General features: G+C 36.1%; 2 protein-coding genes across 4 annotated transcripts in view; one reads left to right on the forward strand and one right to left on the reverse strand.

The window, feature by feature from the left end:
* LOC140136198 (uncharacterized) overlaps positions 1–16,752 on the reverse strand; it is a 66,741-nt gene that overhangs the window by 21,746 nt on the left and 28,243 nt on the right. For 2 of the 3 annotated variants that reach the window (XR_011856627.1, XM_072157911.1), the window contains exon 1: positions 2,073–2,187. The exons of the other annotated variant lie outside the window; for it this stretch is intronic. The gene's annotated coding sequence lies outside the window, so the exon portion shown is untranslated. Of the gene's footprint in view, positions 1–2,072; positions 2,188–16,752 lie in introns of those variants that run through there. 3 annotated transcript variants of the gene reach the window in all.
* LOC140136427 (uncharacterized) overlaps positions 3,653–16,752 on the forward strand; it is a 29,956-nt gene continuing 16,856 nt past the window's right edge. The window contains exons 1-7 of the mRNA XM_072158152.1: positions 3,653–3,657; positions 5,574–5,645; positions 10,658–10,717; positions 11,824–11,892; positions 13,687–13,758; positions 14,838–14,909; positions 16,198–16,272. Coding sequence (XP_072014253.1) covers positions 3,653–3,657; positions 5,574–5,645; positions 10,658–10,717; positions 11,824–11,892; positions 13,687–13,758; positions 14,838–14,909; positions 16,198–16,272 — 425 coding nt within the window. The remainder of the gene's footprint in view (positions 3,658–5,573; positions 5,646–10,657; positions 10,718–11,823; positions 11,893–13,686; positions 13,759–14,837; positions 14,910–16,197; positions 16,273–16,752) is intronic.

Here is a 16,752-nt window from a genome sequence, read left to right on the forward strand (position 1 = left end):
TACTTATCCAGCAAACATAAATTATTTTACAGATAACGTCTTAATGAAAAACCTTATCCAGCACACGCAAAACGTTTTACAGACAACGTCTTAATGAGAATACTTATCCAGCAAACAGAAAACGTTTTACAGAAAACGTCTTAATGAGAAAACTTATCCAGCAACTATAAAACATTTTACAAAAAAGTCTTAATGAGAACACTAATCCAGCAATCCAGCAAACACAAAACGTTTTACAGAAAACTTTTTAACGAGAACATTTATCCAGCCAACATAAAACGTTTTACATAAAACGTCTTAACGAGAACACTTATCCAGCAAACATAAAACATTTTACAAAAAACGTTTTAATGAGAACACTTATCCAGCAAACATAAATCGTTTTACAGAAATGTCTGAATGAAAAAACTTCTTCAGCAAACACAAAACGTTTTACAGAAAACGTCTTAATGAGAACACTTATCCAGCAAACAGAAAACGTTTTACAGAAAACGTCTTAATGATAACACTTATCCAGCAAACGTAAAACGTTTTACAGAAAACGTCTTAATGAGAACACTTATCCAGCAAACAGAAAACGTTTTACAGAAAACGTCTTAATGATAACACTTATCCAGCAAACGTAAACCGTTTTACAGAAAACGTCTTAATGAGAACACTTATCCAGCAAACAGAAAACGTTTTACAAAAAACGTCTTAATGAAAATACTTATCCAGCAAACATAAATTATTTTACAGAAAACGTCTTAATGAAAAACCTTATCCAGCACACGCAAAACGTTTTACAGACAACGTCTTAATGAGAATACTTATCCAGCAAACAGAAAACGTTTTACAGAAAACGTCTTAATGAGAACACTTATCCAGCAAACAGAAAACGTTTTACAAAAAACGTCTTAATGAGAATACTTATACAGCAAACGTAAAACGCTTCACAGAAAACGTCTAAATGAGAACTCTTATCCAGCAAACATAAAACATTTTACAAAAACGTCTTTATGAGAACACTTATCCAGCAAACATAAATTATTTTACAGAAAACGTCTTAATGAAAAACCTTATTCAGCAAACACAAAACGTCTTACATACAACGTCTTAAAGAGAACACTTATCCAGCAAACAGTAAACGTTTTACAAAAAACGTCTTAATGAGAACACTTATCCAGCAAACGTAAAACGCTTCACAGAAAACGTCTGAATGAGAACTCTTATCCAGCAAACACAAAATGTTTTACAGAAAACGTCGTAACGAGAACAGTTATCCAACAAACGCAAAATGTTTTACAGGCATCGTCTTAATGAGAACACTTATCCAGCAAACACCAAACGTTTTACAGGAAATATCGTAATGAGAACAGTTATCTAACAAAACTTAAATATTTTATCGAAAACGCCTTAATGAGAACACCTATCCAGCACACGCAAAACGTTTTACAGACAACGTATTAATGAGAACACTTATCCAGCAAACGCAAAACGTTTTACAGAAAACGTCTTAATGAGAACACTTGATGAGCAAATCTAATGCAATTTACAGAATAGGGGGTCCGGTTATATAAAGTGTACAACATTTTAATAACATTTAGAAAAAATTGTTATGCAAAATATTTGAACATTATGTTATTAAGTGTTGACCAAATATTTTGCCAAAAATGTTTGCCAAAAATATTTTGCAATAACATTGTGGCATCATTTGTAAAATGTTGTGTTTTTTTTAATATAAAACGTCACAATCCGATATTTAAATATTCAAATGTTCTTACCAAAACCAAAACGCACAACATGTTTATAGACAAATCCAATTTCACGCATTCCTACACCTCAATGGCAGCCATAACTGGATCCCCGCTGAGTAAATCCCACCAGAAATGTGAAATGATGCGTCTTTACAACACAATACAATATAACATCGACTTTTAAGCGGGTTTTAATCCACCCAATTGGGTAGTCACAACACCAGTTTGGTGCGCCGGGGACCCAGTAATGGCCGACCAAATCCTGACCATGACTTTGCTCGTTGGATTCGTCTATTACGATTAAAAAACATTTTTTGTGTCCACTGGGATATTTACCTTCGCTGTAGCACAGTAGCACCATGCCAATGGAGTTGGTAACCGTTCAGGGTATTTGTAAAATGGAACTATGAATCTTTATTGCCAAGCATGCTACAATGAACATACACAGTACAATTTCGAGTCGTGTTGTGGTGAATTTGTTTTTTCAATGACATTGCGGATTTTTTTTTAAATTTGGTACTTCCCTCTAGATTCTAAAACATGCCATTCATTTAGGTCTACTTTATCAACAAACTTTGACTGAAATGGCACGCTGGTTTGAATTATACAATGGTGGCTGATTCGTCATCAATAATAAAAAAATGATCGGGAAAATCCAAATGGTTTATTTTAAGGTTCCACTCACTATGTGTTCCACTGACAACTCCGGGGACAACACAATAAACTTGCTATGCGTAATAGACATCTACCTTTTAATTAATTAAAGGCTTATTCTAGCGAAAGTGTAAAAAAATAGAAAAAAAACCTGTATAAATTGCCTAAAAGTATAGAATCAGTCATTAAAATGGACATCATTATTTACAAAGTTGAAGCCTATTCAAATACACGCGCGCAGTTAATTTCTCTACGTAAGTCGAGGAACTACAGATCCATGTAAAATGTCTTATTTTGCCTTAAATATACGGCTTTCGACTTAACCACTAGCCGTTACGGGTATGTACCGTATATAACTTTAAGCACTAGCCGTAACGGGTATGTACCGTATTATATATAATATCCTTCTCAATTGAAGGATATTTATAGGACGAGAAATGTGCACTATAAACACACGAAGATAAAATGTGTACGACGCTATGGGCAGAAATGTGACAAATGTCAACGCACTTTCGACTGGGTGCAATTTTACTAATACGGTTAAGATTGTCCAATTTCAATGATTTTGGTGTCTAGTTACACTAGGATCCACAACATGCTCAACTATCAGGGCACAGTTCTTTAACTCCTATACATGACGTGTACACTCATTCAATGACCTTTGAAAATTTGGGTGCAAAAACTCATACTCTGCAACTTGAGGTCAAACTTTGCACTATGATTGTTTTATTGAGTTATTGAACTATGGCATTGGGATGAGGCCATTGTGGTCCATAGTGTTATATGTTTTCTGACCTGGTAAATTCAACTGAACAAAAAAACGTATTTAATGACTGGATGGGAAAATCCAAAAACCCACGCATGGTCTATTTCTACAGGTTGCCCATACAATTATACAATACTATAAATATCGCAGTGCGTAAAAATATTTCTACTTCTTGTTCCTCTTTTAGTTAACAACACTTTGTATGACAATAATTGCTTCAAAAATGTTCTCTTGCGCAAAAATCTTACTTTTGTTGCCAATATTCGCGACGTTCATCTGCATAGCAGAGCAGACGATTAATGATGACGAGATCAACAATAAGACAATGTGTAGCGTGTGTAATTGTAGCCCATTTGCGGAATATGAGTTTGTTGATTGTTCTTTTCGAAAACTAGGAGAGCTTCCGACGAAAATTCCCCTCAATACTGCACAGCTGTAAGTAAGAATCACATACATTCTTCTAGTCAGTTATACGTCAGTATGTGAAACGGAAAAAATGCCGTAAAGGTTCAGCACATAGTGGCGTATCGTAATCATGTGATCACGATCAGGCGGCGAGGTCGCCATTGGATTAACAGATAATCATGAAATCTTCACAAACAATTCTAAATTTGTTATGAGGTGTCAAAGCAAAATTATCTTACTCTAAAACCGTTGGGGTACGACAATGTACCACACTGCAAGTATGTTAATTTTCCATTTGTAATTGCTAACCGTGTATTTGGAATGGGGCTGTCAGCCCTGTATCTTCGCCAGCCTCGTACGTCACGTGTTGCGCTTCCTATGCCGCCTGATCACGATACTCCACTTTGTGATACACTTTTTACAAAAGAATTGTATCACATAGTGGCGTATCGTGATCATGTGATCAAGATAACTAGATAAGCCACTATGTGATGAACCTTTTTCGTAAAAAGTGTATCGTGATCACGTGATCAAGATAAGCCACTATGTGATGCACTTTTTCCGTAAAAAGTGTATTACGTAGTGGCGTATAGTAGATACGCCACTATGTTCTGCACTTCTTCTACTTTTTGTACCATTTTCTTGCTATGCACCAATTTTCAGCTTTGGGACTTGACGTAATAGAGGTAGTCATTGTGACGTCAACGCCGCCATCTTGTGGGTACGGAGTGCCTTGTTGCTAAGATCACCGTGTTGACGCTTTACTGAAGCGTCGCGTCACGCGCTGCGACTTCCGCGTAATTGGGGCGCAATGTCTAACGCATGACATGCAGAACGGCAGCACCCACAAGATGGCGGATCCCGCGGAAAAGGCTGACGGCCTCTATTGTAACGACAAATTGCAAAACCGGCCAAATCACGATACGTCACTATGTTATTAACCCGACGAAATGTCAAATGTTGGACTCCACAGAGGTCAGCAACTAAAACTTGCTCTGATTTTAACCAATATGGTTTAAAAGTTTAGTCTTGCAAACTTAGTTCATTTCAACTATTCTTAAGTTGGAGTGTTTTTCAAGGACGAACAAATTGACACCATTTTTACGGAAATCGGAGCATTTTTTTGAAGTTGACCCACCGTGAGACCAAAATAAGACCTCGGACCTTTTTTGCTTATAACTTGATGACAAACTATACCTTGTCTGAATCATTATTACTAAAGGAATACTTTGATATAGTTTTTTTATTAAATATAAGAACAATTTTGACATTTGACCCCTGTATGACCTTCTCCCACCAAAAACTACCTTTCCACCAAGTATATTTTAGTATACTTTTGGTATGATATTCAGGAACATCTCTAAAATGCATAACAGTAAATAAATTATGTTGCAATAAGCTGGGTGTTGCCCTGCCAGTCAAAACCTATTAGGACCAGAGTTGTAACGAGTCGAGTTATTTCATGGTGGAGTCAAGTAATTTCTAGCAATTGCTCACGTGGATTCAAAAGTCTGTAGTCACTGTGTGTATGGGGTGGGTGGGGGGTGTGTGGGGGGGGAGGGGTCTCCATGGTTGAAGGTATACGGATATGTGCCACAGTTTTGGGGTATCTTTTCAGCGTTTTTTGGTATATCGATGGGTGGGCATTCAGTGGAACCCAAGGCGCCCAATTGGACGCATTTCGGGGGAAAATGGCCTTCAAAACGTCCAATTACTGAAAATTTGGGTGCTTTATGTGAAAAATTGGTCTAGCAAAAACAGCAAAAAAGTATGTACAGAGAAAGTCAAAGATTTGCGTGTCACATCTATAACAAATCCACTCACAAATTTTCGAAGGCCCCCCGTCACTGTGGGGAAAAATTAGAACATCTGAGTCAAGTCATTTAATTTGTGAAAAATCGAGTCTGGTGATGATCATGATAATGATGATACTTTAACCAGTACTGTCATCTATAATTTACTGTTCGCCATTTAAACATTATCCTTTTTCACTCTGACATTTCATTCAACAGTGATCTACAGGATAACGAATTACCAATCATCAACTACAATGCATTTGTTTCTCTAACAAGTCTTAGAAGATTGTGAGTATTTTATGTTATATTATACCGTAAAGATTAGCCCAATGGCGCATATGGGTTCCCGTGACATAACTGATATCTCAGGTACAACTAAAAGTGCCCTCCCGTAAATATCTCACCAGCAAATATGAGCAAGGACCCGTAGAGCTTGTCAGGATTTTCAGAGGAGTGAGCTCTCTATTTGTACGATGTGCCCTAACCAAAGGAACCAATGTGCGCCATTAGGGGCATCATTACGGTGTAACCCTAAATAGGGGAATGAGGTATTTATATTTTGTGGTATTTATAATGCGGTCGTGGCTCCATTAGAAATTGTACCCATTCTTGATGGGAGAACAGCCACACTGGTCGTATAATGACTCCTGGACAAATGACTATTTGTTAGATAAGTACATGAAAATTTCGAGTTTCACCCCGAATTATGTATATAAAAAAAAAAAAAAAAAAAAGCGCAGTGATTTATAGTGCGCTACGCACAGGCACAACGCCTAGACGTTGATCCACAAGCCTCAGCACACTTTACATAGGGCCTGCACTTTGGCTCGACATTTGAAAGGGGCGTGAATTAATTTTTGGATACGCCCCTATTATAATTAGGTAATACTCGACTCACACACATTCCCTATATGTATATATATGTACCACATGTAGTAAATCTGCCTGCTTTATCTGTATTGTGCTGTTCTTAAGAAAATACGGTAGTTAAACACGATTTCATCAAACATTATAACAATAGCTCTTTTACAGTGTGCAATCATCCCGGGAAATAATTGGGCAATAATAGAGGATGTGCGTGAAATTATTGATTGGCTCCATACAAAGGAATTGAACCGGTGTCCTTCACCGTAATCATGGCGCAATGCAGTGCATTCAATCAAACGTTGTCGTCAACCTATTTGATCGTATAGTGCATTTGTTATGTGTGTGAGACGAGCTGTCGCGGTAGATTGCAATAGCTTGTAATCATGCTTTTGTTGAATGAATTTGAGTACTCCGCCATATTTACGGTATGATACGTCATAATCTAGGTGATTATTTGCATTGGATGTCTTGAATACGCTGGCGAGGTTGTGTAATAATCGGATTAATGCTATAACAGTAGGTGAATACAAGTTTTGAATATATCGCGTTGCAAAGCCCCATTCAGTGATCCCAGCGAAAGTGAAATAAAAAATCAAATTGTTACTTTTATAAAAAAATTTAATGAAAAAACAATTGGCAAAAAACCCAAGAAAACGGCAGTATTGACGAAGTTGAAGCCCCATTCAAATACATGTAGCTAATTTATATATACTGTCAGTATATAAATTACAAATTCACGTAAATGCATTATTTTTGTCTTAAATAGGCCTACACGGCTTAGGGCTGAACCACTAGCAGAAGACACCAAGTTGATGTTTTATGACCTTTGACATTCTTTTGTGGCGAGTGACATGGTCAGTTCAATTCACGCCGAGTGTCCTTGACAGGTTTAACTCTGCTTCAGTGGTCATGAAAGAATTCAAAAGATAACCTCTGCCCCAACAATCCCAAGCAATTGTCTGAAACTGCTCTTCGGATGATGTATCATAAGAACTCAGTCGTCAAATGATGATAGTCATATAATGACCAAAAGATTATTACTGACTATATCATTGAAGACTGAGTTCCGCAGTCTTGTACAAAATCTGAAATTTGATGATTTTTACGACTGAATGGGCCGTTAGTTCCCTCCTCTCCTTACACTGGCAATATGAATCAAAGAAAAATAAAGAAAAAAATAAATAAAACAAGAAAAAAAAAGACAAAGAAAAGAAACAATAAAAGAAAAACAAATATGAAAAGTTCGAACAATATTTAGTTTATAAAATTAATGTGACCGTGATGAGGCTCGAACTCACCACCTTCCGATTTAAAGTTCGAAGCGCTAGTGTACCAAATTCTGATGCCTTACCAAGTGAGCTGTGCTCCTGAGATACGAAATAAAAATAAAATAATACACTGTATACCTGCTTGTGTCGGTAATTGATTTACTCAAATTCCATAATGGTACAGTGCAACAGAGCAAAAATGCCCAAAATTTAAAAGCTAGGCCTATATAATTTATGACCACTATACACTACACATAAAAATACTAATACAAGGGAATTTCAACGTAAGAATCCAAACAATTAAGTACCAACATGCACAGCATTGTCCTTATATTACATTTGGGTTTTTAACAAAATGTTATCAAACCTCTACTGTGATTGGCAGCTGCACAAGGCATCTCTTTGATAGTTGATAATGGCCATCCATTCAGCAAGTGGCTACTAACTGACCTTGACAGGCTTGAATGAGCACTGTCATCTGCTACAAAACCATCACACTCTAAGACCTGGTCACTCCATAATGCTACAGGGAGCACAGTACTTTGACAATGGAGTGAAAGACTATTATTATTGATTAGGCGCGGATTTTAAAAGTACAGCTCTTATGCGTGTATAGCAAAAATCATGTAACTAAAGTACTAAATGCATTCTGCAAAATGCGCTCTGACCAATTTATAAAGCATTTCATTAGCTTTAATTTGACATATTGTTTGACATATTTGGAATTATGGTAAATCATTAAATAAAATATTTATTAATTAATCAATTATGTCAAGTAATTAAAAATTTAATGCAAATATGCATATTTCTCTGACATAATTGTAGGATTTGACAAGAGCCATCTTTCTTGTAAGTTTGATTCTTATAACATACCGGTATCGTATTGCGTCCCGTTATAGTTGCAGAAAATAAATACGCGTGCAGGACACACACACACACCCCCCCCCCCACACCCCCACCCACACCCAGAGGATCGTACCGTTTTACAATCGTATAACATTCATTGGCGCTAGTAGTAGTAAATTCCAATTTTCTTTGCTTTACCTCACTTGTTCTGCTCAAAATTAAAAGGGGACATATCTGACAGTAAAAGCTTACATTTTATGGAAATTATGTTTAACTATTTGCTTAAACAGCACAAAACAGATAAATCAGACAAATTTACTATACATAGGCCTATACATGTATGGTATGCCAAGGACTGTTTAAGAATATAACATTAGATTTATGATATTTACTTCGAGGACTGTTATATATCAAAAATGTGAAAAATATCAAATTTTAATAATTTGTCATAAAATTTGTATTATATCGTGAATTTCAAACAATGAAATTTATTTGATATCAGAAAGACATTCTTCGTATTCAGAATGCAATTCGATATGTCTGATGTGCTCTCATGTCCCACAAAAAATACTATCGAAACGCTCAAAACGCTCATTCCAGATCCCTTAATTTGGTTAATTTTCTTTGTCTTTTTTTTTCTTTTCTTGTTTTATTTATTTTTTTTCTTTATTTTTCTTTGATTTATATTGCCAGGGTAAGAAGAGGAAGGAACTAAAGGCCCATTCAGTGATTTTTTGATTTTTTTTCATCCCGGCGATCGTAAAAATCATCAAAATTCAGATTTTGGATACTAGACTGCGGAACTCAGTCTTCAATGATAGTCAGTAATTTTTATATTTTGGACATTATTATGACTATCATTTGAGGACTGAGTTCTTATGATCCGAGGAGCAGTTTCAGACAATTGCTTGGGATTATTGGGGCAGAGGTTATCTTTTGAATTCTTTCATGACCACTGAAGCATAGTCAAACCTGTCAAGGACACTCGGCGTGAATTGAAAGACCATGTCACTCGCCACAAAAGAATGTCAAAGGTCATAAAACACCACTTTGGTGTCTTCTGCTATCTAAAGGCCTATGGCTGATTTTGTACCTTTCGTCATTGTCATAGATGTGCTAACATAGCTTGCTAGTGCAGTGGTTCAGCCGAAAGCCGTGTATCTAAAAAAAAAAATAATGCATTTACGTGAGTCTGTAATTTATATACCGGTACTGACAGTATATAAATTAGCTACATGCATTTGAATGGGGCTACAACTTCGTCAATACTGTCGTTTTCCTGTTTTGTTTTTTTGCCATTTGTTTTTCATTAAAAATTCTTTTTTTCACTTTCGCTGGGATCACTGAATGGGACTTTATAGCGCGGATTATTCAAAACTTGTTTTTACCTACTGCTTATATAGTATTAATCCGATTATTACATAACTTTGCCAGCGTATTCAAGACATAGGTTATGTAGGGATAAACTGTACATGGGTATAGAGGCCCTGCATGCTTTTATCGATTGGCTCCAAACAAAGGATTTGAACCGGTGTCCTTCACCGTAATCACGGCGCAGTAGCCTACAGTCCATTCAATCAAATGTTGTCAGTGTGCGAGACGAACGATGTATAAATCTGGAGGTCACATCATCACTTATCATGCTTATTGTAAAAAGTTTGTCCAATGCATATACTGTGTGTATTGTTCCCGGGTATTGTCAATGCAGTCAAGCAAACAGGTATTATATTTTGAAAATGCCGCTATAGTATATTCACAGGGGTGTCTTGAATGGCCAATCATATGGGACATAATCAAATTGCAGTGACTGCTTCCTTTGTTACCACATGTCAGTCATCTTGTGATTATTGGACCATGTAAACCTGCAAAAAACGAGCCAAAGTGCAGGCCCTATGACAGGTTGTCGCTGACCACTATGGCCCCACATCATTCCATAAACCATTAAACAACAATTCAGGGACTTTGCTGCTTCAAGAGCGCACACCCTAGACATTCCACAAATAACCATCGCAACCAGGATCAGCTCCCCGAGTTTCGTACGGGTTACAACGAGACAAATTAGCAGTGAGTTCCTTGTCCAAGGGAATTTCAAGCTAACTCAATTTTTCCACGAGAGCATACTAGGCACCACCAGGGTTCGAACTCGCAACCTCTCGCACCATAGCAATGTAGCCATATATAAATTTATTGATTCGGCCCTCCTGTATTGGTATAGCGCACGGGACACGTGCCTACCGCCTTTCCCCTACTTTCTATGCTATTTAAAGCAAAATTGCATGGATAATCCATATTAATTTTCTAATGTGTCTTTTTTTACAGGAACTTCACAAATAATGCAATCAAATCACAGTTCAAGCTACCGTCATCACTGACGAATTTGTAAGTACAAGTAAAGAAAAGGAAATACAGACGGAACATAATGGCACAGTGGTCCTAGTGCTGGTGATGTCAATGTTTTGAAAAGTGTATCCATTGCTGCACGTCAGCCGACTGAACCGTCAGTCTTCGTAAAATTGTCAAAAAACAAGTATACTTTTGTTAAAAAATACAATCATTATAATGTTTTTAAGTAGGGACGGGACATCTGTAAGTCCACAATTGAAGAACTTTGTTTGAAGAACTTTGTTGCAAAACCCCTTACATCCACTTGAGCAATTTTGAGAAGACATTAAGGGCTGGGGTATGAACGTTTGGACAGTATTTATTTTGGGACATTAGAGCACATCAGACATATCGAATTGCATTCTGAATACGAAGAATGTCATTCTGATATCAAATAATTTTGATTTTTGAAATTTGCAATTTAATACACATTTTATGGCAAATCATTAAAAATTGATATTTTTGATATTTACCAGTACTTGAAGCAAACTTTATAAATCTGATGATTTATACTTAAAGTGTATGTAGGTGGGATGAAAAGCCGACGATCAATTGAAAATTTTGACCTTTCGTATTGAAGATATGGATTTTTTTTCCCAAAACACCAAAAATAATTAGGTCTTTTTGGGAAAAAAATCCATATCTTCAATATGAAAGGTCAAAATTTCCCGTCCTTTTTCTCCCTGCTACATACACTTTAAGAGTATATCATTAGATTTATATAATTTACTTCGAGGACTGTTATATATCAAAAATTTGAAAAATATTAAATTTTTATAATTTGTCATAAAATTTGTATTATATTGTGATTTTCAAAAAATGAAAATTATTTGGTATCAGAAAGACATGCTTCGTATTCAGAATGCAATTCGATAGGTCTGAGGTGCTCTCATGTCCCACAAAAAATACTGTCGAAACCCAATAAACGCTCATTTTAGATCCCTTAACAAACAAGGTTTTGCAAGTTGGATTTAGAAAAAAAATGTGGTGTGCCTAGATACTGTGTATTAATATGCTTTGTGTGAAACAACAGAGGGCGCTCTGAATGTCAATATATGATATCATAGGCAAATCATCTGTTAACATTATTTTGTGATTTCCAGGTTTGGTGGATTCAATAACTTGACAAACATCTTTGGCATGTTTAATGGATCATTTAATTTGAGCGTTATGTAAGTAAAAAGATAATTTTATTTATTTATTTATTTATTTGTTTATTTATTTATTAATTTTTTTATTTATTCGGTTGTCGATTTACTGTACTGCTTTATTTATTTACTTCTTTTTCTATTGATTTAATATAAAGATTTCACAAAAAGTAACTCAGGCCAATTTCGTTCAATATTAACAACACATAAGCATATTTAAAGAAAAATCAACAACACCGTATTAATTTAAAAGTTGCATTTAAAGCAATCAATGGGTATTAAACACAAGCATTATGGATCAAATCTCGCGCTGAATTTAAATCAACGTAGAGTCAAAGAAGCAGTTCACATCAAAGCCAACCAACCATCTCTCAATAAAGACGGGGGGGGGTTCAAACTCTCAGGAGTCTACGAGTCTGTTATCAGGTCAAAGGTCAAGAAAATCGCGACCTGATACAGTCACTCACTCGCTGATGAAAGATGGAGTACCATCTGAAAATTCCGAGGTAGTAATTATTTCTGGATTAAAAGTTTAAATCAAAATCATAAAGACTAGATCTATTTAATGATTCTATAATGTAGAAGATTATTATCCTCTTCAGCAATAGGATTATTGGTTTGTTTAAACGCTATCTAATGAGAAACATGTCGCGTCTAATTGAGACACCTGAATACGACCTTCAAGTACATTTTGCACTGTATCTCAGAATACAATTTGCCGAGTTTACGGCTCTTTCGGAGTGTCCACTCACATATCAACTATGTTATACAGACTGCAGAGGGCGTGATTTTTTAACTGTCTCCTAAAAAGCAGGTGGTGGTCGCATTGCATTCTCTAAATTCAGTAAATTTTCATCGTCAACCGTGTAATTGAATGGGATTATTTTGAAATTTTAAAACGTTTGAAATATCACAAACAAACAGGCCTATGTTAATAAATAATATAAATACAAGCTAAAACCGTTGGGGTTCGATAATGAACCCCACAAAACTAACCGAGGAAAGAAATCCACTATCAAAATAATATCAACCATAACAGTTTAAGCGTATACAGACTGCAGAGGGCGTGGTTTTTACTCTTTCCTGACAAATGACGGCCTCTCACAAAATAATATAAAACAAAAGAAAACCACTCACAAAACAATATCAGACATAAAAGTTTATGACTTTTATGTGAGTGAGGCACAAAAATCAAAGATCGTGCCTTAACTGTTTGTCCCTCTGCGTTCTGTATAATTATGTTTTACTTCTTACCACACATCTAAATAAATTGTTACAAATTGCTCTTTCTCACAGTTTCTCATGTAAAACTGAGTCATTTTTAAGACAAGTTGAACAACGATGGCGCTATTTATTTTAAAGCTTGTTTGCTTCTTTACAAGGTGTAGACACTTGTCAAATGGATATTAGAATATCGGCAAATATACGGTACTACCAAATGACAAGGGAATTTTCAAAAAACTTTTTATCATGAAATGTAAGGTATAACTCATATTGTTTGGCTAATTAAAATTAAAAATATATGTAAATAGCGCCCTCAATTTGCACACAAATGTACAGTTTTTAGAATTCAAATTAGGCTAAAACGAAAATCTATGTTAAAAATGCTACAAAATATATAGTTTATTAGTGTGATTGCTGTTGGTATTATTCAGTTCAAGAATTGCACATTATAATAATGTTTTGTTAGACAAATTAATAAATGATCACATCAATTGCACGCATAATCAAGGTATCATTTATTAATCCCTTATGTGTTTTGTGTTTTCGTCCGTTGGACTCACCATTACTTACCTTTTCCAAAAACTTAATTTGCAGACATCTTGAAGGAAACCAAATCTCTTCAATTCCAAAAGGGACTTTTGCTTCTTGTCACAAATTAACTACTCTGTAAGTATTGTTATAGGCGTGACATTTCAACTACTTCTTTGTGGCATTGTCTTGCGCATGAGCCTGACTCATGAGCCTGTTTTTTTCAAGAACGAGCAGTCTAGGCAGGGCAAATAGTCTTTATCTATTTTATTTTTACACGACGAATGTCTTATGAGACTAGTTCATTCATATGGAGCATTTTTTCAGTTTTTGTGAAAGCTAAAACTTACCGCATCCACTTCCACAACCTGGTTGTTGTGTATCACCCTTGTCTAAGCATAGAGGGTCTTTACCTACACGTAACACATTATTGATCTGACATTGTATATTGTGGCATTTTATCACCCATACCACAACACAGAATGACCATAACCATACCTTCATATTAAAACTGCCTTTACAGACAACCCCTTCATTGGTGAATACACTCCAACATTCCTTGAAAATGTGTTTTGACATCAGAGCCAAATTCTAGGATGACAATTTAGTCCCTTGGTAAATTTTCAGAAAGTTCTCTCCAATAAATGACTTCTTCTAAATCCGATGCATTGCAAATGTTACAAAAATGTTGTTACAAACTATAGATGGCGCTACAGCAACATTGCAGGCCAGTGCAGCCAGTGAGGTCTGGTTTTAGCTTAATGAACCCCTACGGTCTCTAATTACCTACACTTACCATGCTTACCCTAACTAAATAGTTGATGTGGTCGAGAAAAAAATGTGACAATATGACCGCTCCGTTCTTGAAATATAAGAATGTTACGAAAATACGAAAATACCTCATTTTCAAATTGTTCCAAGGATTCAAATACCAATGATCTGTATCTGGAGAACCAATAACTGCGCACGATGGCGTCGTATTGCCATTTTCTTCAAATTCCTATATTTCAAGAACAGAGCGGACAATTGTCAAAATTCAAAAAAGTATAACGAGCGTAGCTTTTTGATTTCTCATCCACAACAACTGTTTAGTTCTATTTGGTTCGGCTTAACCCTTTTGATCGCAGCCTGCCATCTAGGCAAGTTACGAACAATGCATTATCTTATTCTATGACAAATACAAAAACTTTGTTATTGTTATTTTATGGCATCTACAGGTACCTATCACAAAATAACATACAAGACCTTAGTCGGGGATCCTTCTTGGGGTTGAAGAACTTGCGAGTCCTGTAAGTATCTTTCATTACAGTAGTTTTGGGATCTCTAACTTTTGGTATAACTTAACTTATTTATATGAGCCTGCCAAAATACCGAACAACTAGTGTGATAAAATGATCTGGTTTCCTCATTTGGAACCTAACGCGTAGCGGCGAGATCCGATCATGCCCGGATCCTGGGGCCCGGATGATGTATCATAATGAATGACTGAGTCAAATCAGTGGCGTAACTACAGGGGGGCAGAGGGGGGGGGCAACGTGTCCCGGCGCTACCTTTAGGGGCGCCAAATTGACCAATTCAGCATCGATTCTGGGCCCCTCCAAGCGATGAAAGTCAAATTTTCCCGCGCTTCGCTCGCATTTCGGCACAACATCAATTGAAAGAACATTTTGAGACCGATACTCAACTTCTAGTAACCAAAATTTCGCGCGTTCTGCGCTCAATTGTTTCAAAAATTGCCCGCGTCTAAGATATTCTTGGTGGGGGGGGGGGGCGCAAATTTTGTTTCTTGCCCCGGGCGCTACCAACCCTAGTTACGCCACTGAGTCAAATACCTCTCCAGTGACCTCTTATCTCAACCGGTTCTTCGTTATGCAAACATCCAGATATCCGCCCTATTTTTATCTCCGTAACCGTAGCCTCTGCTAGATTCATAGCGACATTATGTGGGGATTGTCTGTACTTATTTTGGTATCACTTGATAGATAGAGCTATAATAGATATAGGCCTACATTGAATGCAAATATGCCAGTTTACAATTTACATTTACAATAGAAAATATAGCGGATGCAACACCCCTTGCATGTTCAAAAATGGAATCGGTAGGACGAGGTTTAAGGTATTAATTATTATCCCTATATACATTGGTGGTCAAATAAGTAGTCAAACGCACATATTTTATAGCTTTGTATTTAATTTCACCCATACATGGGTACTTACGAAATGACCTGGAAATTGGAAATATATACAGTGGTTGCAATACGTGGATTTAAGGTTTCTCTACCGGAAGTCAATTTGTATTATCACGATTTAAGACTCTGCTATGTATGATATGAGAACGGATTTAATTTCGGGAAGTAAACCAAACGTAAAACAAGTAGAGCTCACAACTTACAAGCTTGCTACGAGTCTTTTTCGTAATAGGTGCTAAAATAACGTATTGAATCCTTCAAAACCAATTATGTAAGTATTTAAAAAAGGAAAGATTTTGACTGTTTGAAATGGACCCATTGTAAACTCGACTTTAGAATGGGGAAAGTAAAAAACTATTTACTGACCTTCTTCTTTTTAAATTTGAAGTGATATATATGACATACAAATGGCTACAATCAAGGCAGACCTGTTTCGTGAAATTCGACAAACAATCCACACGCTGTAAGTGAAGTTCTAACAGTAGTAACATAAACAGTATTATGTGCTAAGTTATAATTTTCAGAAACTCTGTATCAGTCTACCAGTTGCTAGGGCCATTTCCTATTGTTAGGGTGTTTTTTATTTTGTATGGCAAGAGCTCCTAGAATAACCGTTACACGATGTAAACAGCATCAAGGACATTTTCGTGGGGTTTTTTTTGTCATCTCTGGCTTAAATTTCAACGAATTTCTCCATTTTTTTCAGATTAACTTTGGTTTCATATAGGTGAAATATCCTTTTTTACCTCAAACGGTGATCAAATTTAAAAGAAAATCAAGAAAATTAAAATTTAATAAGGTAGTTTCAAAACCTGCTTCGCTCGCTTTCACATAAGCCTCCGTCACTCAAAATCCTGTATATTAATTATATTCAAAAGGGTTCAGACGATATTTGGTATGCAGTAAATAAGGGCATTATTCCCCATGTTTATCAAGAAACAGT

Source organism: Amphiura filiformis, chromosome 16 (assembly GCF_039555335.1).
Source record: "Amphiura filiformis chromosome 16, Afil_fr2py, whole genome shotgun sequence".
Lineage (NCBI taxonomy): Eukaryota > Metazoa > Echinodermata > Ophiuroidea > Amphilepidida > Amphiuridae > Amphiura > Amphiura filiformis.